The sequence below is a fragment of the Archocentrus centrarchus genome, unplaced genomic scaffold, assembly GCF_007364275.1.
Source record: "Archocentrus centrarchus isolate MPI-CPG fArcCen1 unplaced genomic scaffold, fArcCen1 scaffold_57_ctg1, whole genome shotgun sequence".
Classification (NCBI taxonomy): Eukaryota; Metazoa; Chordata; class Actinopteri; order Cichliformes; family Cichlidae; genus Archocentrus; species Archocentrus centrarchus.
Window position 1 is genome coordinate 294,212 of NW_022060278.1, and position 21,988 is coordinate 316,199.

The following is a 21,988-nucleotide window of genomic DNA, read 5'->3' on the forward strand; positions in this document are numbered from 1 at the left end:
TCACCACAATGAGGAAATTGTTGTTTCTACTCTACAAACATATTTAGACGTTCCTCAGACCATGTGTATTTATTTTAAATAAGAAAATATATTTTAAAAAACTCATTAACTTTTGCCACTGGGTAAAATATAGATGTAAATTTTTGATTGAGTGAAATAAGAACTACAATCGAGAACATTTTACTACTCAGTTGAGATCCCTAAAATTATCATTTTGTCTGTTTTATCACAGAATTATGAAACATTCAGGAGGATAATTGGAGACATGTTCATAATAGGTGATTTCTAAATGATTTAAATAAAGGAAAAAACATTTAAGAAAATGTATAATAACATACTCTGTAGAGTGATGTTGACTGCACTGCTGAACTCTCCTGATCCAGACTCACACCAGTACACTGCAGTACCTGACTGTGATGTGTTGAAGTTACATGTGGATCCAGTCATTGTCCTACAGTCAGAGTTCAGTCGGCCGTCCTCAGTGAACTTCTTCACTCTCCACTCAGCAGAGTTTCCCTCACAGGTCAGTGAGACAGAGTCAGAGGTGAAGTGTTGCACTCTGTCAGGACTCACTGTGAGAGACGCTGCTGAATGAACATCTGGAAACATGCAGGGAGGAGACAAAGCTCACAGATGTTAGGATTAAAATATCACAGTGAAAATGTTCATTTGTTTGAAGCTTTTTCTGTTCATATTTCAATCAGTGTTAATTTTGTCAAACGATCATTTTTAACTTGAAAACTCAATCAGTCTTTACACATTACAGACTCAACAGTCCAGAATTTAAGGGGAAAAAACAGAGAGATAATTTTCCTACAGAGAGACAGCTGCACTGATGTCTCCTCAGTGTTGGTATTAAATCTCATACTTGTTAAACCCAAAATAATTGCAAATAAATTCATAAAGTAGATTTGTTAATACAGCTTTAAATGCAGTGACTCCTGCAGCTGCAAACATTTCACTGCACTGAACCATCTGGGTCTCCTCAGTAATAATCTCATGGCTTCATTAGAAGCTGCTTGAAGTTTCTGTAAACTTGCTTTTGTATAGTTTGTCCACAGTGTGCAGAATACAGAGGTGTACAGCAGCTCTGCACACAGAAATCTTCACTCTGTAAATGTCATGTGATCTGTAATAAGACATCCAAGATATGTGACCTGATTACTGACAGTGAGATTATTATCAGACACACTGACCTGCAGACCAGACAAACTTTGGTTCACTGTGATCAGTGTGATACTCTGGGTCTCCTCTTCCAGCTCTACACACATATCCTGCTGTGTGTGTCTGTCCATCAATGATGTAGGAGTCCTGTGCAGTCCCACTGCCATCAGGTAGCAGCTCATAACTGTAGGATCTCTCTGATAGATCAGGAACAGCTTTATACCAGTAGAAGCTCCATCCTGCAGACGGATGTTCAACCTCACAGTTCAGAGTTACTGAGGCTCCAGGACTCAGCCATGATGGAGACACAGTGAGGACAGGACGGGGTTCATCTGTTCAATAAAGATTTTCTCTCAATGTTCAGGGTTTAAAATGTGTGTTTAAGACATAATTGTGGATTAAAAAGACAATTCATAATTTATGGGACTACAGTTCAGTTCATGTTGTAAATAAGATTAGAAATGGACACCACAGTAATTCTTTCTGATTTATGTGTCAGAGATTCAGTGATGATCTCACTGTACTCTACATGTACCATCCCAGGACCTTACTTAGAGGTGTCACTAGGTGGCGCATTACACACACACACACACACACACACACACACACACACACACACACACACACACACACACACACACACACACCCGGGGGGTAAATGCTGCAGGAACTGGATTTAGGAACACACCCATCCCATGGCCAGGGGGCAACAATCCCAAGTATTATGAACTTTAAGAGTGAGACTATGTAAACATCTAAAATATCTCAAATCTCAACATGTAACAATGTTTATATTCTCAGGTTAAAGGAGCTTTGACTCTATTTACTGTCAGAAACTGTCAGTGTGACTGAATCACTCCACTCTGTTGTTTTATGCACATGAATGGCAAAAAGGTTCAAATACCATCAGCTATAACGTCTTCATCTTATTCATTAAACAATAATTTGACTGTATGTTAAGTTAAACTCACCAGTGTTCCCAATCCTGACTGACTGACTGTCCTCTGTGTAGTAAACTGGGTCTCCTCTTCCTCCTCTGCACCTGTAGAGTCCTTCCTGTGAGACTCTGATTTGTCCATTTGAGAGGAAAACTGCATCTTGTGTGGTCAGAGGTTCAGAGTGTTTCTCATCTCTGTACCAGTAGTATTTCCATCCAGATGATGAAGATGATGATGATGATGATGATGATGATGATGATGATGGGTTCACAGAGCAGGTCAGGGTCACTCTGCCTCCTACTGGAACAGCTGTGTTATCAGCTCTCAGTTCAGCCTTTGGTTTATCTGCAGTTCAGTTTAGAACAAGAACAGAACAAGTAAATGAATCAGAACAATTTAAAGAACTGGATGGAAATATGTCGATAATAAACATCATTTATTGAGCAAACACAGCTAAAATTTTGTCACAAAAGTATTTTTACTTATTTAGATAAAACAGATAATCTGGATGAAAGATCTCCAACTTACATGATACAGTCAGTGTGATGGTATCACTCCACCCTGTTAACAAATAGTCCCTTCTGCCCCTGCATCTGTATCCTCCACTGTCAGACTCAGCAGCTCTGCTGATTCTGTATTCATTGGATGTTGGAGGTGTGTTTAACTTGGCTGGACTCCATTCATACGTCCACTGAGTTCCTCCACCTCCCTGAATCTCACATCTGACAGTGACTGTCTCACCGCTGAATATCTGAGTCCAGGATGGCTGCAGGGTCACAGTGGGCTTAATGGGACCTGTTCACATAAAAATATCCAGTTAGGAGACAAAGAGAAACATAAACAGTAGAATCAGTGTTCGTGTTATGGACGAGTCTCGGGGGTCCAGTCCTGTCCAATAAAGTCTCTGTGGCTCCTCAGCTGAATTCTACTGATACTCTTCAACTATCAGTTATACTAATTCAGACAGTTTGGTAATGTAAAGTTTAAACATCCATATCCCTGATAAGTTACTGCAGTGAGAGCTCAGCTTAATTATTCAGGTCACAGCAGTTTAGTGCTTCTGCAGCCTGACTGAGGAGGACACTGAGCAGACGGGTCTGTGCAGGTCACACTTTGGGAAGTGCCCCTCACATCTGTCTGAAACTAAACCAGGTCATTTCAGTGTGCAGTAAATTATAAAAGTTTTTAGTTAGAATTTGACTTTCATGGTCTTTGACTGTTCAGTGAACAGATGGACAAACAGTGCAGCTCTTTCAGAGTTTGGAATAAAACACTAAACTCACCAGTTTCCTCCACAGTGACTTCATTGCTGTCCTCAGAGAAGAAAGCTGGATCTCCTCTCCCTCCTCTGCAGTGGTACAGACCTCCTCCTCTAATATCTCTCTTTGCTTCATTTCCTCTCATGAGCTGAGCTTCAGAAGAGACTGAATCACGTCTGAACCAGTCAAACTTCCAGCCAGCAGAGCCCTCCACAAAGCAGCTCAGTGTCACGCTGCCCCCTGCTGGTATGACCTTTGACCTTTGTGCTGTCAGTGTGGCTCTGGGTTTACCTGCTGTTGAGTTTACAGGAAAAAGTTCATTAGATTGTCTCTTGCTTCAGGAAGAACTTTGTTATAGAAATGATCACACTTTACACATTCACTCACTCATTTATCTGCAAACACCAAACAGAAATTAGTAACACTGCATGTGACACATTAGACTGTCTACAAAACTACACTATAAATTTCCCTGATTATCATTCACTTATCAAACTATCATCTGTGTACATTCTCCTTTAATCTGATAATATTTTAAGACCACCACCACCATGGTGTCTCTCCTTTCTGTTTGCACAGTGAAAAAAAAAACTGCTGTCTTAATCTGCCTGAAATTACAGAGACCGTCAGAGAAAACATTAATTGTTGTGACGACTTGATAATCCCAAAGAAGGAAATTTTTACATTTCCAAATAACAAACCGTGGGTATCCAAAGCTTGGAAAAGTATCATTAATCAGAGGAACATTGCTTTCAACCGTGGTGATGTTGTTCATAGCAGAGAGTTGCAACAGCAAGTGAAACGAGAACCGAATCTGGCCAAAATTAAATATAAAGTACAGTCACTGCTTGGGAGGGTATTAAGACTATTATGGGAGTGCAACCCAGGAAGTGTCCCATTTCTTTTGGAGGTATGTTTGATTTAGAGCTGGCAAATGATTTGAAAATTTTCTACAATCGTTTTAATGTTCACAATTTTAATGAAGAACTGGCTGTGTACAGGGATGTCTCCCCAAAATGGTCAGTTATTAATATTGATAGATTATCAGTGCTCAAAGTATTTAAGGAGGTGAAAGAGTGGAAAAGTCCAGGCCCAGATAAAATAAATGGACATCTCCTTAAAAACTGCGCAGATCAATAGGCAGGATGGACCCAAAAGACAGAACTCTGGAGGCAAAACTGAACTTAAATGGTGGCTTTATTGTTGAGAAACTTAAAACATGATGCAGAGGAATGGCACCGTAACAAAACTTAAACTAACAGGAAACCAGGAACAAAACCACACCTCCATGAGGGAGGACACAACAGAGAACAGAACACACACACAGGGGCTTAAACAAATTAAACAAGGGAAGCAAAACTAAACACGACACATAGGGAACACCAGACTGTCAAACTAAAACAGGAAGTAAACAAACCAGACACAACCACAGACTAAACACAACATGAAGAATAGAATAGACAAGAGACCTCAAACTAACAGATACTGAAACACCAAGACAGCAGTGATGCAAAACCCAGACTAAACTCAAAACCATAATAAACTGAAGACCTACACGAATGAAAACTAAACATAATCAGAGATAACAAAACATAAGCAAAAAGAACACAAGACTCCAGACCATCGGCCCAGGATCGCGACACTCTTGAGTTTCATAAAGTTGCTCATATCTGGAAGGACTCTATTATTGTACCGGTGTTGCTTTAACTTTTCTTGTAATGGAAATATTTGAGAAACTTGTGAGAAATGAAATTTTTGTGCCACTCAGACAAAATTAGACCCCCTCCAATTCATCAGTAGAACAGGGAGGGGTGTGGAGGATGCTGTGTGCACTTTGCTCCACAAAGTTCTGGAGCGTCTGGATGGGGCACGTAATTTTTCGCGTTTGCTTTTTATAGATTTTTCATCTCTTTTTAATCACATTCAGTCCCATATTTTAGTGAGACGTCTTACATATAATCTTGATTCTGGTCTGGTTTCTTGGCTCATGGATGTTTTAACAGATAGACCACAGAGAGTGCGAGTCAGCAGCATTTTATCTGCTTTTATCCTCCACTGGTTCCCCTCAGGGACGTGTCCTCTCTCCACTTTTATTTGTTCTCTACACAAATGAGTGTCAGAGCCACAACAGAACAGATATATAATTAAGTACACAGACAACTCAGTGATCATCTCTCTGCTCCATGATGCAGATCCTGACCATGGCCCAGTTGTAGATGACTTTGTAACTTGGTGTGGGAATTCCTTTCTGGACATAAATGCATCAAAAACAAATGATCACAGACTTTAGTCGGAAAACTTAATCCTTACCTGCTGTTCATATTCATGGACAGGAAATAGAGGTAGTGGAGAAATACAAATATTTGGGCACTATACTGGACAACAAACTGTCATTTAATGCAAATATAGATGCCATTTGTGCAAAGGTTCATCAGCATATGTATTTGTATTGGAAACTTAGGGGTTTTAACGTGGATAATATTTTAATGAAAATGTTTTATTCTTGTTTTATTGAGTCTGTTTGAACTTTTTCTTTAATCTGTTGGTTCGGATCTCTGAGCCTCAAGAACAAAAGGAGGTTGGAGAACGTCGTGAAGCTGTGTAGAAAAGTGGCAGCTATAAAGCTTACTGATCTTACCCTCCTGTACAGGGTTAGAGCCACCCAAAAGGCAGAGAGGATTCAGAGTGATAGCACTCACCCCCCCCTGTCCTCAAAGTATCAGCTATTGCCTTCAGGAAGGAGGTACTCTCTGCCACAGTGCAGAACAAACAGATTGAGTTTCTCATTTATTCCCACTGCTGTTAACTTTTAGATGATTCTGTGTCCCTGGTTGTATGTTTGATTGTTTGATTCATTCTTGCTGTTGGCAGCAAAACAAATTGCCCCTCAGGGATAATAAAGTTAATTGATCGATTGATTGATTGATTGCCTGGAGACAGCTGGATCATTGTTGGAGGCAGAAATATTTCTTGTTTCCTGTTCAGACAGATGCATACAGTAAAACATTAAAGTTCAGCATGAATCAAAGTCCAACTTACCTGAAACTGTCAGAGTGAAGGCATCACTCCATCCTGTAAAGAGATAGTCACTGCTACCCCGACAGCTGTAGGCTCCTCTGTGGGACCCTGAAACTCTGCTGATCCTGTATTCACTGGATGTTGGAGGGCTGATTGTGTTGGGTGCTCTCCATTCATATTTCCACACCTTTCCTTCACCTCCCTCAATCTCACATCTGAGGCTGATTTTCTCACCAGTGAATATCTGAGACCAGCTGGGATGCAGTTTCACAGCAGACAAAACTGTTCCCAGCAAACACACAATGTGGATAAAAACACACACAAAGGAAAAACCTTCATAGTTATAAAGTGATACTTTGATGTTTGATCATCGATGTGTGTTTTATTTTACAACAAAACTTAACACTCACCTTGTTCCTTAATCATAACTGTATCACTGTCCTCAGAGAAGAAAGCTGGATCTCCTCTCCCTCCTCTGCAGTGGTACAGACCTCCTTGTGAGACTCTAATATCTCTGTTTGCTTCATTTCCTCTCATGAGCTGAGCTTCAGAAGAGACTGAATCACGTCTGAACCAGTCAAACTTCCAGCCAGCAGAGCCCTCCACAGAGCAGCTCAGTGTCACGCTGCCCCCTGCTGGTATGACCTTTGACCTTTGTGCTGTCAGTGTGGCTCTGGGTTTACCTGCTGTTGAGGTTACAGGAAAAAGTTCATTAGATTGTCTCTTGCTTCAGGAAGAACTTTGTTATAGAAATGATCACACTTTACACATTCACTCAGTCATTTAGCTTCTAGCAGCAAATAGAAAATATTTAGCTGCCTGTGACACATTAGACTCAGTGTCTTCATACTAAACTACACTACAGACTCCCTCTGATTTATTCTTCATCTATACAAAGACAAATGTTGCACATACAAATGACTTTTAGATGTTTTGTGTCCTCTGTACATTTTCCTTTAATAACACTCTAAAGTGACTCTACACTGAATGGTGTCTTTTCTTCCTGTGGGAGCTGCAGGGGGCTGGATCAGTGCTGGAAGGAGAACTGCAGCATATTTACAGCGAGCCTACTCGCCCACATCAGTGTTCATTAATGTCCATCATTATCTTTGTCATTTGGCTACGACAGTAAAATCCAATCAAATACAAAAGCAGCATTTAACACACTGTTTGAAAACAGGGAGATTCACAGCACTGTAGGTACTGTTTCTGTTATTGTTAGAGCGCTGTGACCATCAGTCATCAGTGACGTGGTTCCCACACTCAGGTTTATGTCATTCTCCATCATTTTATATTTCAGTTACAATCATGTGTACAACTGGTCCACAGAGAAAAGAGAAAACCTTGTTGCCTTTCGACCTTGTTTGGTAAAAACGCACCTATAACCACACGACCCTGTTGAGATGTGGGTTTGTATAAATAACGTGTTACCTGTGCTGTTAAATCTGAGGAAGGGCAGCTGTAGCCCGAAACATCACTCTGTTAAAGGTATTTGTGTTCCAGGAGCTTTTTAGGGTTCAAGGTAAAAGTTGTAAAAAAAATTTTATCCCACATAACTCAGAATTCACTAATTTAAGAATGAGCCCATTTTAGGAAACTTGTGAAATATGAGATGATGGAGTTTTATTTTAAAATGCAAAAGGAGCCAAAATGGCAGCTTTGGCAGTTCTTGTGTTAAAATGTTCATTTTAGTAAATCTGATTTACAAACTTAAACTATATAAATATGTAAAACACCTCAAACAAAATAACATTCCTGACAGTGATTCTCTACATTTCACATGACTGTTCATGATCAACGAGTTCCAATAACATCATTATTACAATGACAACGAGGTCACCATGAGATATAATGTTTTTTGGTACTCATAGCAATCCTGAATTTTCAATTTATTCAACACTGTGTGTTGAATCCAAACTCACCAGTCTTGTTAATCCAGACTGACTGACTGTCCTCTGTGTAGTAAACTGGGTCTCCTCTTCCTCCTCTGCACCTGTAGAGTCCTTCCTGTGAGACTCTGATTTGTCCATTTGAGAGGAAAACTGCATCTTGTGTGGTCAGAGGTTCAGAGTGTTTCTCATCTCTGTACCAGTAGTATTTCCATCCAGATGATGATGATGATGGGTTCACAGAGCAGGTCAGGGTCACACTGCCCCCTACTGGAACAGCTGTGTTATCAGCTCTCAGTTCAGCCTTTGGTTTATCTGCAGTTCAGTTTAGAACAAGAACAGAACAAGTAAATGAATCAGAACAATTTAAAGAACTGCATGAAAATAATATCACAAAACCTTGATGATGGAGACACAACACACTGTACAACTGTCACACACAGTACTCATTTTGATCAGCATTTTGAACCTTTAATATTTACTTTGCTGTATTTCAAAATAATTAAAGATATATTTCAAAAGCTGTAATTAATCTGAAGTGTGACTGAGTTTATTGATCAGTGATGAGAAGAAGAATCTAGAAGGAAGTTAAACACTTCCAAATCCTGATGAGTCAGAAACATGTGGAAATATTAACATTTCTGAATCTGACAGTAAATCCTAAAACACAAGAACACACTTGCAGTACATCAGACAGTACACAAGGAACATGAATATTAATAATCAATCTACAATCAATCAAAGTAAAAGCTGTTTTGATCCTGCTCACCTTTAACTAACATCCAGCTCTGTGGTGACTCTCTTCCTGAGTATTCACACTTGTAGAAACCTTCATCAGACTTTGACACTGCAGAGATCTTCAGCTCCTCTCGGGTATCACTTTGAATAAGTTTGTCATTGTGGTAGAAAAACACATTGGAAAGTATTTTTTGTGTCCTCGAACTGCAGCTCAGACTAACAGAAGCTCCTTCAGTCACAGGATGAACAGGACTCACCAGGATAGGAGCATCAGGATCATCTGTGACACAATCAAACACAATTGTTTCAGTCAGATCAGCTGGTGCAGACTTTTAGAAAAAGCTGACACACAATAATAAGAACAGATTGAACAAATGCTTTTCATCATGAATATCTAATATCTGATCTTGTATATTAAAAAATTTCTGTATGTGTCAAACAAACAACTTTTTACTAAATAATTTGTATAGAACTTAATTTGAATTATGATCTGTGACATGAAAAAACAACTTCAGATCACACTGCACACAAAAACTTCTCTAAACCAAACTCTCATCATAATGAGGAAAAATATGTGACTGAGTTCTTTTTGGAAATGATGATGATGATGTCTGTATCCATGAGCTCTTTCTTTCAGTCACTACCTAAAGTTTGTGACCATAGGTCAGGGTGGGGACATAGATTGAGTGGTAAATCAACAGTTTTGCTTTTATGCTCAGCTCTCGTCACGACGATGCTGCGTTTGTTCAGGGACTGAATGACCTGCAAAAACGGGACAGACATCACATACTCTCACAGCACCCCCTACTGGATGTTGAATGCCTTGTCCAAGTCCACAAAACACATGTAGACATGTTTGGGTCGGCACACTTAATCCTTGAGAGGATACAGATCTGGTCCAGCGTTCCATGAACAGGGAGCTGGAAAGGAGAGTTTGTCTTATGGGAAGCTGAGGAGTTTGATCCTCCTATAGTTGGAGCACAGCCTCCCACTACTTTAAGATGGGAACCACCACCCCAGTCTGCCAATCCAGAAGCTTCACCCCAGATCTCCATGTGAGGTTGCAGAGGCATGTCAGGGTGAATTTCATCTGCCACCACGGAGCTGTTCAGCTACCTCAGTGGCCTCACCCCCAGTGATGGGTGAGTCTTTGTGCTCACCTCAACACACGACCTGGACTCTGGAATGAGTCTGGAGTAGCACTGTTTTAGACATAGAAACTACATTAAAAACTACAGTAAAAGTGGCAAAAAGTCAAAGTCGCACAAATCGGATTTTCACTCTAGTCAGATGCTTCTGCAGGTCCTGATTGTTCCTAATGTTAGTTCCAGTAAAAATCATCTCCTAAGTCGGCTCATAAAAGTCAGATTCTCGCCTACCTCTGTTGAAAAATCTGGTTCCATTGTAATACATTTCCAATTAAATTCAAATCATTACTTTCATTTCTGTGCAGCAAATAAACATGAAATAACCAAACATAAAGCATAAAGCTCTGAATTTCCAGCTGAAACTTATTACATACATAAACTGTAAAATACTGCTGTGTAATTCTGATAACAGAGAAACAGATAAACTACTGACAATAATGTGAAGGACACACAGGTACACAGCGCAGGTCTGACTCCAGAGCAGTGGTAGATGTGTGTAAAATGTCACGTAGGTGGAGTCACTCAGTCTGGATCTCAAGCAGTTCTTGTTTGAGTTCAGAACAGAGAAAATCTGCATTCACAAACATGTGGAGCCAAACAAGATGAACATTTTCTTTGCAAATGTTCATCTCTGGAAACTTGATCTTATCCAGCTGCTGGTGTTGTGCCAAAAAGGGATTTCAGAAAAAAACAACAATAACCTGATTTCCAACGTTTTTGTGTGTTTTTGATGTATAATGTCTCTGATTATATTGGTTAGTAGACTGTAGTCAACAGAATTTATGAAGGCCTTATAAATAAAATGAAGAAATGACCTGTTTTGTATCTTTATGACTGTGTTACTGTATCTACATTATAATCAACCTGCTCCTTTTTGGCCACATCAACTCTCTTTATAGAGCTGTGATGTTATATTTCTGCTGCACTCTTGGGCAGATCTCTCTGAAAAAATGAGTTTTAACCTGATAAAGAAAATATAAAAGTCACTTTGCTAAAATGAGATTGCAGCTTCTACCTGTGACAGGAGTGTTCTTTCTCACTCAAAATAAATTGATATTATTCATGAGAAAAATGTTTGACAGATTATTGGCCAAAAATTAATTTAGAGCAATTTTTTTTTTTTTTTTAGGCAAATACCAATAATCACTTTTTGGTTCGCCATCGACACAAAGAGGCACGAGAGAGATGCTGGTGTCGGCTGATGACAGGTGGAGCGTTAAGATGTGTGGCAGCATCTGTGTGTCTACAGTGACTCCACACAGAGTACACAGAGGGAGAGGCTGCTGCAAAGTTTGCTCAGAGACCAACAGTCTCAAATCTGTTTGTGTGACACAAAATAAACTTTTACAGTGTTTTAGGTGAGAATGTAGATGTGTAAACCTCAAATATCTGCTCAACTTATCAAGATATCATAACTGCAAAAGTGCTCCAATGATTTCTGAGATGCTCGTTCCCGCTGGTCTAACAGCCAGTTCTCCTTTAGACCACTGCTACAGCACGATAAGCGGGGCTTATCACGCAGTGCCCCGCGCTGCACTCGGCCTCTCTGACCACGACATGATCCACCTGATCCCCGCGTACAGACAGAGGCTGAAGCTCTCAAAACCTGTGGTGAGGACAACAAAGCAGTGGACCCGTGAGGCTGTGGAGGAGCTCCGCACATGCTTCGAAACTACAGACTGGGACTCAATGAGGGCTGCCTGTGACAGTCTGGATGACTACACGGACACTGTAACCTCGTATATCCACTTCTGCGAGGACAGCATTGTGCCATCACGCACCAGGGTGTGTTATAACAGTGACAAACCCTGGTTTACTCCCAAACTGAAGCAGCTGTGGATAGAGAAGAGGGAGGCTTTTAAAAGTGGGGACAAAGACTGCTACAAAGAGGCCAAGTACAGGTTTAGCAAGGAAGTGGCCACTGCTAGATCACATCACTCTGAGAATATACAGCAGCAGATCTCAGAGAACAACGCGGCCTCTGTATGGAAAGGTTTTAGGCAGATTACCAACTACAAGCCTAAAACCCCCCACTCCACAGACGACCTACAAACTGCAAATAGACTGAACGAGTTCTATTGTCGTTTTGATGGTCAGTTCAGCAGCCTTCACACCTCCACCAGTCCCAACTACAATACAGCCAACACAAATATTCACCCCCCAACCTCCCCCACTCCCCACACCTCAGAGAAGCCCACATCATCAAGGACTCCCACCCCAGAGTCCCCCTCCTCCCCCACCCCCACAGTCTTTTGTATTCAGGAGGACCAGGTGCTAAAGCAGTTCAGGAGTGTCAAAGCTCGCAAAGCTCCAGGTCCAGATGGTGTCTCACCTGCCACACTGAGACACTGTGCTAACGAGCTTGCCCCATTGTTCACGAACATCTTCAACTCCTCACTGGAGGCTTGCCACGTGCCTGTCTGCTTTAAAACCGCTACCATTGTTCCTGTCCCCAAGAAGCCAAGGATCACTGGACTAAATGACTACAGACCTGTGGCACTGACTTCTGTGGTCATGAAGTCATTTGAGCGTCTGGTGCTGTCCCACCTCAAGTCCCTCACAGCCCCCCTTCTGGACCCCCTGCAGTTTGCCTACAGAGCCAACAGGTCTGTGGACGACGCCATCAACCTGACTCTGCACTTCATCCTACAGCATCTGGACTCCCAGGGAACCTACGCCAGGATCCTGTTTGTGGACTTCAGCTCTGCCTTCAACACCATCATCCCTGATCTCCTCCAAGACAAGCTGTCCCAGATGAACGTGCCAGATCCCATCTGCAGGTGGATCACTGACTTCCTGATGAACAGGAAGCAGCATGTGAGGCTGGGGAAGAATGTCTCGGACTCCCGGACCATCAGCACTGGCACTCCTCAGGGCTGTGTCCTCTCTCCTCTGCTCTTCTCCCTGTATACCAACTGCTGCACCTCTGACCACCAGTCTGTCAAGCTTATTAAGTTTGCAGATGACATGACTCTCATCGGACTCATCTCAGACGGGGACGAGTCGGCCTACAGGATGGAGGTCAAACGTCTGGTGTCCTGGTGCAGCCACAATAACCTGGTACTGAACGCCCAGAAGACAGTGGAGATTATAGTGGACTTTAGGAAGCACACAGCCCCTCTACCCTCCATCATCCTGACTGACACCCCCATCACCACAGTGGACTCTTTTCGCTTCCTGGGAACTACCATCACCCAGGACCTCAAGTGGGAGCCCACCATCACCTCTGTCATCAAAAAGGCCCAGCAGAGGATGTACTTCCTGCGGCAGTTGAAGAAATTCAACTTGCCAGCAAGGACCATGGTGCAGTTCTATACTGCCATCATTGAGTCCATCCTCACCTCCTCCATCACTGTGTGGTACGCTGGAGCCACCACTAGGGACAAACAGAGACTACAGCGCGTTGTGCACTCTGCTGAGAAGGTGATTGGCTGTAACCTCCCATCTCTCCAGGACCTGTACACCTCCAGGACACTGGGGCGTGCAGGTCGGATCACAGCCGACCACTCTCACCCTGGGCACAGACTTTTTGACCCTCTCCCCTCAGGCAGGAGGCTACGGTCCATACGGACCAGAACCTCCCGCCATAAGAACAGTTTCTTCCCCTCTGCTGTTGGACTCATGAACAATAACCCTAAGACTGTTACCACCACCCTCCACAAACGCTGATGACCCTATGTTTATGCACCTGTCTGATTGCACTGATGTACATATTAGTGGAATATAGTTTACATTCTTTTATCTTTTAATTAGTCTCTGCACTGTATATTTTGTAATTTTGTAATATTGTGCTATAGTTATAGCTCTAATATCTCTGTATATTTGCAATTTGTATACTTGTATATTGTCTTATAGTTTTTATACTTATTTGTTTTTTTTCTGTAAGCACGAAGTACCGCAGCAATTTCCTAATGCTGTGAACCTGTTCACCCATATGGCAATAAAACCTTCTGATTCTGATTCTGATTCTGATTCCTCACCAGCTGTCAGCTGACCGGGCGGTCGATGCTCACCATACCCGGAGAGAACGCCTGAATCATTTTCACAACTTTCTCCACTGAGTGGGAAAATTTGTTTTTCAACTCAAATAACATCTGTGTATTTCTTTGGTATGTAATTGTAATTTTCTAGCACAAAGACGAAGTGTGTGAAGATGAGAAAACAACTTAACTGTAAGCTGTGTCCAAGGCCATGACGCATTTGTTATCATGCAGGTGCTACATGGTGGTGAGAACCTGAACTCCCCATGGCTAGCAGAACAAGACTGTATCAACACAATAGTATAAAGGAATGGGTGTTATTCTGTGCTTTGGTCAATGCTGGTGCGAAGGCTGCTCGTGCTGTATTGATTCCTTTGCAAAGGTTATATTCTTACTTTCAATAAATCATCAGAAAATCAGTTTGGTTTCAGAGCACAACTTATTTTTTCCACCACAAGTGGAAGTTAAGCACAGATATAATTCAGTCAGATCGTCTCTAACGGTTGATGTTTGGCTTATTTCAGTGTTTCATTTGTTCCTCAGCAAATCGGTTTGGCTGAGATTAAAGGTAAGCTTCATAGCTGGATAGTTTTATTTAACTTTAATGTCTTACGGAAGTGAATCATTCACTCATTGTTATTCCTTGATGTTCGGTACAACAGTACAGCTGCTGCAGTTCCTCAACGATTAAATAAACCAAAGAAAATAATGAGCAGAAGTTCAGGCTCCATTTTAACGCTTTCAGCTGTGCTTCACACTGTCACAGTTGCCAGGCGACAGGAGCTATGCTGAGGTAAGGGCTGGTGATGCAGATATGACAGATAGACCATCCCATTTCACTGCCCCTCACTTCCTGTCTTCCTGGTCTACGTAGGCTGCAGCTTTAGAAGGATGCAGCTCTGAATCGAGACACGCCCAGAGTACCAAAAATAAAGCAGGAAGACAGAAAAATACCCACAACAGAGACTAAGACTTGACAACAGGAAACAGGGAACACAGGGGAGGTGAAATAAACCGAAAACTCAAGAACTGAAATATAACCTACGAGGAAGCTCGAAAATAAACTAAAGTACAAACTCAGAGAAGCATAAACTTTACAAAAACATGTGTCAGAGACCGAGGAGCATGACAGAAAGTTGCTGCTCTGAACGATGTATAAAATCTGCATTTGTTGTTACACTCAAGAAGTTTTGGTAAATCAATTTAAAAGACTGAGTGAAATGAGATGAACAACCAAGAGTGTTATCCTGCTTTGGTGAGACGACTAAAATTGTCTGAAATATTCATTTTTGTCTCAGAATAACTTCACATACAGCAAAGCTGGGACTAATGCTCATGTTTCTAAATCATTCAAATGTAAGAAGAAAATGTATAATAACATACCCTGTACAGTGATGTTGACTGCACTGCTGAACTCTCCTGATCCAGACTCACACCAGTACACTGCAGCATCTGACTTTGTCAAGAAACTGATGTAACATGTGGATCCAGTCATTCTCCAACAGTCAGAGGTCAGTCGGCCGTCCTCAGTGAACTTCTTCACTCTCCACTCAGCAGAGTTTCCCTCACAGGTCAGTGAGACAGAGTCAGAGGTGAAGTGTTGCACTCTGTCAGGACTCACTGTGAGAGACGCTGCTGAATGAACATCTGGAAACATGCAGGGAGGAGACAAAGCTCAGAGATGTTAGGATTAAAATATCACAGTGAAAATGTTCATTTGCTTCCTGAAGATCAGAGATAATATTTCAACAAATTGTAATTTCCTGCTTGAAAACAAAATACCCTTTAAGTACGTTTGAACAGTTTAACACATTTTGGATAAACAATAATATAATTTTTTATTTGTGAAATGAGAATAAGTCTTCTTTCTACTTTTGTCAGAGCTGTTAACCTGCCTGCTGACTCCTTATTAACTGTAACCACTAAACAAAGTGTTTCATTGATGCAAATCCAGTTTGTCCAGTAAGTAAAAATAATGACTACAAACAGTAACCTGAGATTCAGTCTCCAAAATAAAAGTACTCATTGCAATGACAAAATTATTAGAATATCATATTTTTCTTTTTTATGTTATCATATGAAAAATATATAAAAAGAAATAAAAAATTCAGTTTGATCTCAGAGAGAAAAGAAAAATGTGTGCAGACATTTTATCATCGTGAAAATTATATTTTAATGAGCTGAATCTGAAAAACTGATGGATAAAAATGTTGACATAACATCAGCTTATTGAAAGGATGGAAACAAACTGACCTGCAGAGCAGACAAACTTTGGTTCACTGTGATCAGTGTGATACTCTGGGTCTCCTCTTCCAGCTCTACACACATATCCTGCTGTGTGTGTCTGTCCATCAATGATGTAGGAGTCCTGTGCAGTCCCACTGCCATCAGGTAGCAGCTCATAACTGTAGGATTTCTCTGATAGATCAGGAACAGCTTTATACCAGTAGAAGCTCCATCCTGCAGACGGATGTTCAACCTCACAGTTCAGAGTTACTGAGGCTCCAGGACTCAGCCATGATGGAGACACAGTGAGGACAGGACGGGGTTCTAGTGGGAAAAGATTTTATCTCAGTGTTTAGTCTTCATGAACTACAAGAGTGAGACTATCTAAGTATCTAAAATCTCTCTAATCTCAACATGTACTAACAGAAACACATTTTTACAGCCTGTTTATATTCTCAGGTTAAAGGAGCTTTGACTCTACTTACTGTCAGAAACTGTCAGTGTGACTGAATCACTCCACTCTGTTGTTTTAAGCTGTGAACTTTTCATTCGGCCCTTACAGCGGTAGTTTCCACTGTTGATTGTTGTAGCAGGTCTAATCCTGTATTCATTTTGATTTTTATTTGTTAGGTTGCCATTTCTTTCCCATTCATAATCCCACTCAGTGTCTCCTCCATGGATCTCACATCTGACAGTGATCGTCTCTCCTCTGTATATCTCAGTCCAGTTTGGATGCAGAGTCACAACAGCTTTGTTTGACACTGTTAATGTTCAAGAAAGAACAACAAGAACACATGAATGACAAAAAGGTTCAAATACATTCAGATATGATGATTTTTATACATTTGATTTTTTTCTAAATGTTCCTGTTTTTTGTTCTATTTATGTGTCATGTTTATGTGGGTTTCATGTTTAATATTTATATTGTTGTGTTGTGCATTTTGTGGACATTTAATCTATTTGCCTCAACTCAAAAGCACTTTGAGTCGACTCCTGCTGTTCTATAAAATTAATTTGTGGTGATGCAAGTTGGGATGTTGAACTGTTACATTCTCCTTCATGTCAGAAGAGGTCAGCCCTGCTACGGTTATTAGATTTTTCTTGGGTTTTGATTATGACTAATAGTGCCATCTAGTGGTTGACAGCCATCAGCAGCAACTACAGTAAGTTAGGGAAATATCCATGTTGTCTGAAAGATTAAACATGAAAACAAGTCTTAAAGGCAGCATGGTGTCATGGTGGTTAGTGCTGTTGAATCACAGCTAGAAGGTCTGGGTTGGCCCGGGCCTTTCTGTGTGGAGTTTGCATGTTCTCCCCGTGTTTGCGTGGGTTTACTCCAAGTTTCCTCCCACAGTCCAAAAACATGCAGTTTAGGTTAATATGTGATTCTAAATTGCTGATAGGTGTGAATGTGAGTGTGAATGTTTGTCTGTCTCTCTGTGTTAGCTCTGCGACAGGCTGCGACCTGTACAGGGTGGACTCTGCCTCCCACCCTATGACAGCTGGGATAGACTCCAGCCCCACTGTGACCCTGAACAGGATAAGCAGAAGAGAATGGATGATGGAAGTATTCTATCAATTATTCCACTGACCAATCGATTAATCAGATAAGAAATACTTTTTTCATATTAACAGTTCATCTGCATATTTTAACTTCTGTACTGCAGATTTTTCTCTGTGTGAAACAAACAGGGAGGATGGAGCAGCTACAAAGTTCTCTTTTCTTCACTTGCTGATCAGGTGGTTGATGAAGGACCTCCAGCTGTTTCCCAGTAAAGGTTTAATGGTGGTTACAGGAAAAAGGTTCAATAGTTTCAATGCTGTAGAACACATCAGTCAAACTCAAGGCCCACGATAATTTGTGCATCTGTGCATTAACCTGTTTTTGTGGGGTTACCAATGACACATTAAACAGTGGTCAGCAGATAAAAACATTGGTCAGGACTTTTTACAGCAACATTTAAGCTAGCCTCACCAAGAAGGAGACCTGCACAGGTGAGCTGACAGTGAATCACTGCGTCACACCCTGGAAATGGAAAAAGAGAGAAAACTTTCTTGTTGCAACGACTTTTGGAGGATGACTGAGTGTCAAAAAGGCAGCAAAGACGCTGCTTCTCTCATCAAGGACAGACTGACTGGACTGTAGAGGACTGAGGTAAGGTCATTTTCTCTGATGAAGACCCTTTCTGATTGTTTGGGGCATCTGGAAAAATGACTGTTTAGAGAAGAAAAGGTGAGTGCTACCATCAGGCGGGTGTCATGCTAACAGTAAAGCATCCTGAGACCACTCACAATTTAGCCTGAGAACACAGCCATGAATAAGGAACAACACAAAAACATCCTTCAACAACTTGGCAAAAGCTCAGGTAACAAACATCAAGATGAGGTGGCCCAATTCAGCTCTTCACTGCTGTCTGCCCCTCAGTTTTATTTGAACGTTGAGGGGTTTTGTATTTTGTTTCTTCTTCATGTTTTCTTTTTTTCACAGGTGCAGCAGATGATAAACCATTGTGGTTTTTCTAATTGTGCTCTGTTCTACGTTTTATAAGGCCCGCGGATGATTTATATAGCTATTATTAATAGCCCACGGGTAAATAGCGCCCCCACCACTGATACTACAAATCCCATAATGCACTGTAACAGACCTGTGCGCTAACCTGTTTTCTGTGTTCCCAATGACACATTGATCGGTGATCATTGGTTAGCACTTTTTACAATAAAATTTGAGCTAGTCTGACCTCCAAAAATGACCAAATGAAAAGTGGAAAACAGGGATTTTCCGGACAGGCAAGGAAAGGAGCTGATCTTTTCTCCACCTGCGATGTGCGGGAAAAAACGCTGCACAGCAAAGTCCTGAAGACAGAACGTGTCATAAGCACCAAAACACAGACTGTGAACTTTTTAAGAGGCAAAGGTTTAAATCACCGCAGTTTTGAAGGAAATAGCTTCAGAATTTGGTGACGTGCCTCATCATACAGGTGCAATGAGCTACCTGAGGAAATCTGTCAAGTTCATGAAAAGTAAAGTAAAAGTCTGAGCAGGACTCCGGGATGAAAGGTTGGCTGTGTGAGTCGGCTTTGTCTGCACATAAGGAAGCATCTTAATACGTCCCTGCAGCTTCGTGATTACGTTGCTATCATAGCAACAGATAGCGAAAAATTTTCTGTTTTAACCCTTATGCCCTCCAAGGGCATTTTTGTGTGTGCTTACAGACTCACACACTCATTCTCTCTCCTGCACATGCACATGCACGTGCGCGCGCGCGCGCACACACACACACACACACTTAGGGGTCCCTTGGTATTCACATGGCTCCATAAAATTACTGAATCTAATGGAATACAGTCAAAATGTCAAATATCACTACTTTTCTTCAAAATGAAATGCTAACATTACAGAATGCAGGATTTTATACTGCAGTGAGATCAAAAACTGTGGTTTCTATGGAAGTCAATGAGGCATTTTTGGCCATGAAGGTGTCCAGAGGGTGCAAAATTTGAAATCTGGCACTACATAAAAAAATAAGAATGCAATCAAAATAATTTTGTTCCTAGTCTTTGACATATCCAAGGCTCTAATCACCACCAATGCACGATCCATTTATTATTTGTTATATGGAAAATAATTGCATTCATATGGGTTTTTATAAATAAATAATTACTAATTCATGTAATTAAACTGGCATTTAAAGGGTTAAAATGCTGAAAATTATTTAATGTTTGGTATTTTTGAGTAGATCTGAAGTTAATTAAGTGATTTATGAAAAAAAAGTAAAAAAAAAATTGATGTATGATGAGTTTATAGCAGTTTTAAGGTGCGTGTACATTTTTGCCACAAAGGTGTCCACAGGGTGCAAAATCAGAGGAGGGCATAAGGGTTAAGTCTGTATTTGTATGGTCCTTTTCCTCAGTTTTATTATTCATTTGCTTATTATTGCATACCTCCTAGCTTGTTATCCTCCACAAGAGTTAATATTCTAAAGTTGTTTTTATACTGTTACTGTTTTGTTTTTGAAATTTATTTAATAAAAGTTAAAAAATAACAAAAAAAAAAGTGATTACATTGCTGTCAGTCAGGATTTGGCCCAGAGCTTGATTGACAGCACGCAGGGAAGAAGTGCAGAGGTCTTGAAAAGGAGGGGCCAACACTGCCAATGTGTAATTTTCAATAAAAGACTTTGAACCTTATGAAACTTATGAAATGTAGCTACCAACAACAGAAATTAGTAACTCTGCAGAAACATTTAGATAAATGATAAAGTTAGAAATACTGAATAAATAAACGCAAAGTTTTTGATGTAAATTACAGTGAACAGATTTCCAGTAAAAATATCCAACACTGAAAGTCAGTGAAGTTTGGAGTTTCATATTAAACAGCTTCTAATTTCAACTGTTATCATCAAAACATCAAATGGGGGAATATTTCTGGAGAACTGTGTCCATTCTTTCAGTTTAGTCCCCACACTTGTCACGCTGCAGTGAAGCTGTGTATATGATACATGATATAGTTATTTTCATTTGTTACCCATGTGTGTGTGAAGACTTTCACGGCTCTTAGAGGCGCCTTCACATTCATACAGAGGTAGATAGACACCTCAACACTTTAATGAACTGTAAGTGTGAGAATTCATAATAGGACTCATTATTAAAATCTTCAGGCAGGACTGTGACTGACTGACCTCTGGTTGCTGCACACATTATATAAACAGGAATAAAAATATTTCTCACCTTCAGCATTTCCATAGATGAGTGTACTGAGCACTGAAATAATGAAGAAACCTCATCAGATATTAAACAACTTACAAAATTCAAATCAACATGAATCTAAACTGAAGCTTTTTAAGGTCAGTTTTCACACAGTAACAGCTCAGCACCACATTTCTGTGTTCCTGGAACATTAGTTGTTAGACAGGCTCACAGGAAAAAACCTTCACAATGAAATATTTCAAATATCAAAGTCCATTTTCAGAGCAATGAACACAATAAATTCAACAACATTAATACAGTGTGCAGTGACTGTAACTGGTGCAGAAAGCAGCAGCGTATCTAACTCAATGTTCCAGTTTGAACTGAGCCAAAGCACCAGCCAACATTTAGTTTCATCAATGCTGAGAATCACAAGTATGCTTGAAGTTCTCAGAGAAGCAGGTTAAAGCAGTGATACACTGTAATTCTCACAGTGGAGGGAAAATGCTGTTAATCGGTGCTGCTGAAACAAAGCGAGTCAGAAGTGGACTTACAGAATAACCCCGTCATGCAGAGTAAAATGTGCTTCATCCTCACGTCCAGCCCTGCTGCACTCTGACCCACAGCTGAGCTCAAAGTGTTTCACTGTGTGAATAATAAATGCAGAAGAAAGAGAAGCTGCATTGAGTATGGATGAGACCAGAGTTTGACTCTGACTTCTTCTTCTATCACCTCTCTGTGCTTCCTTCCTTTCACACCAACCTCAAACAGCTCCTGTAGCTTTGACCGCAGCAGTTGGTGACGTGTTCACATTTCCTGTCCACCCCAAACACACCAGTGTGTTTCTTGTGTTTTGCTGTTACTTTTCTCTAAAATGTACAAATGTGTTGTGTTGCTTCAAGTCAGGTGACAGACTTTGCAGCTCATAGTTTTAGTCTTTTTT

The 21,988-nt window shown here is 40.8% G+C and overlaps 1 protein-coding gene across 1 annotated transcript; it reads right to left on the reverse strand.

The window, feature by feature from the left end:
* Positions 1–1,386: 1,386 nt before the first annotated feature.
* Positions 1,387–21,637, reverse strand: LOC115777558 (basement membrane-specific heparan sulfate proteoglycan core protein-like; the record flags this gene model as incomplete). Its single annotated transcript, XM_030725490.1, has 10 exons — positions 21,600–21,637; positions 21,088–21,120; positions 16,856–17,121; positions 14,318–14,324; positions 8,302–8,583; positions 6,401–6,661; positions 3,386–3,655; positions 2,631–2,897; positions 2,136–2,447; positions 1,387–1,496 (listed from the first exon to the last, which is right to left on the reverse strand). Coding segments are annotated over exons 1-10 (1,845 nt in total), but the record flags the coding sequence as incomplete, so codon positions are not given.
* Between the last annotated feature and the right edge of the window lie 351 nt (positions 21,638–21,988).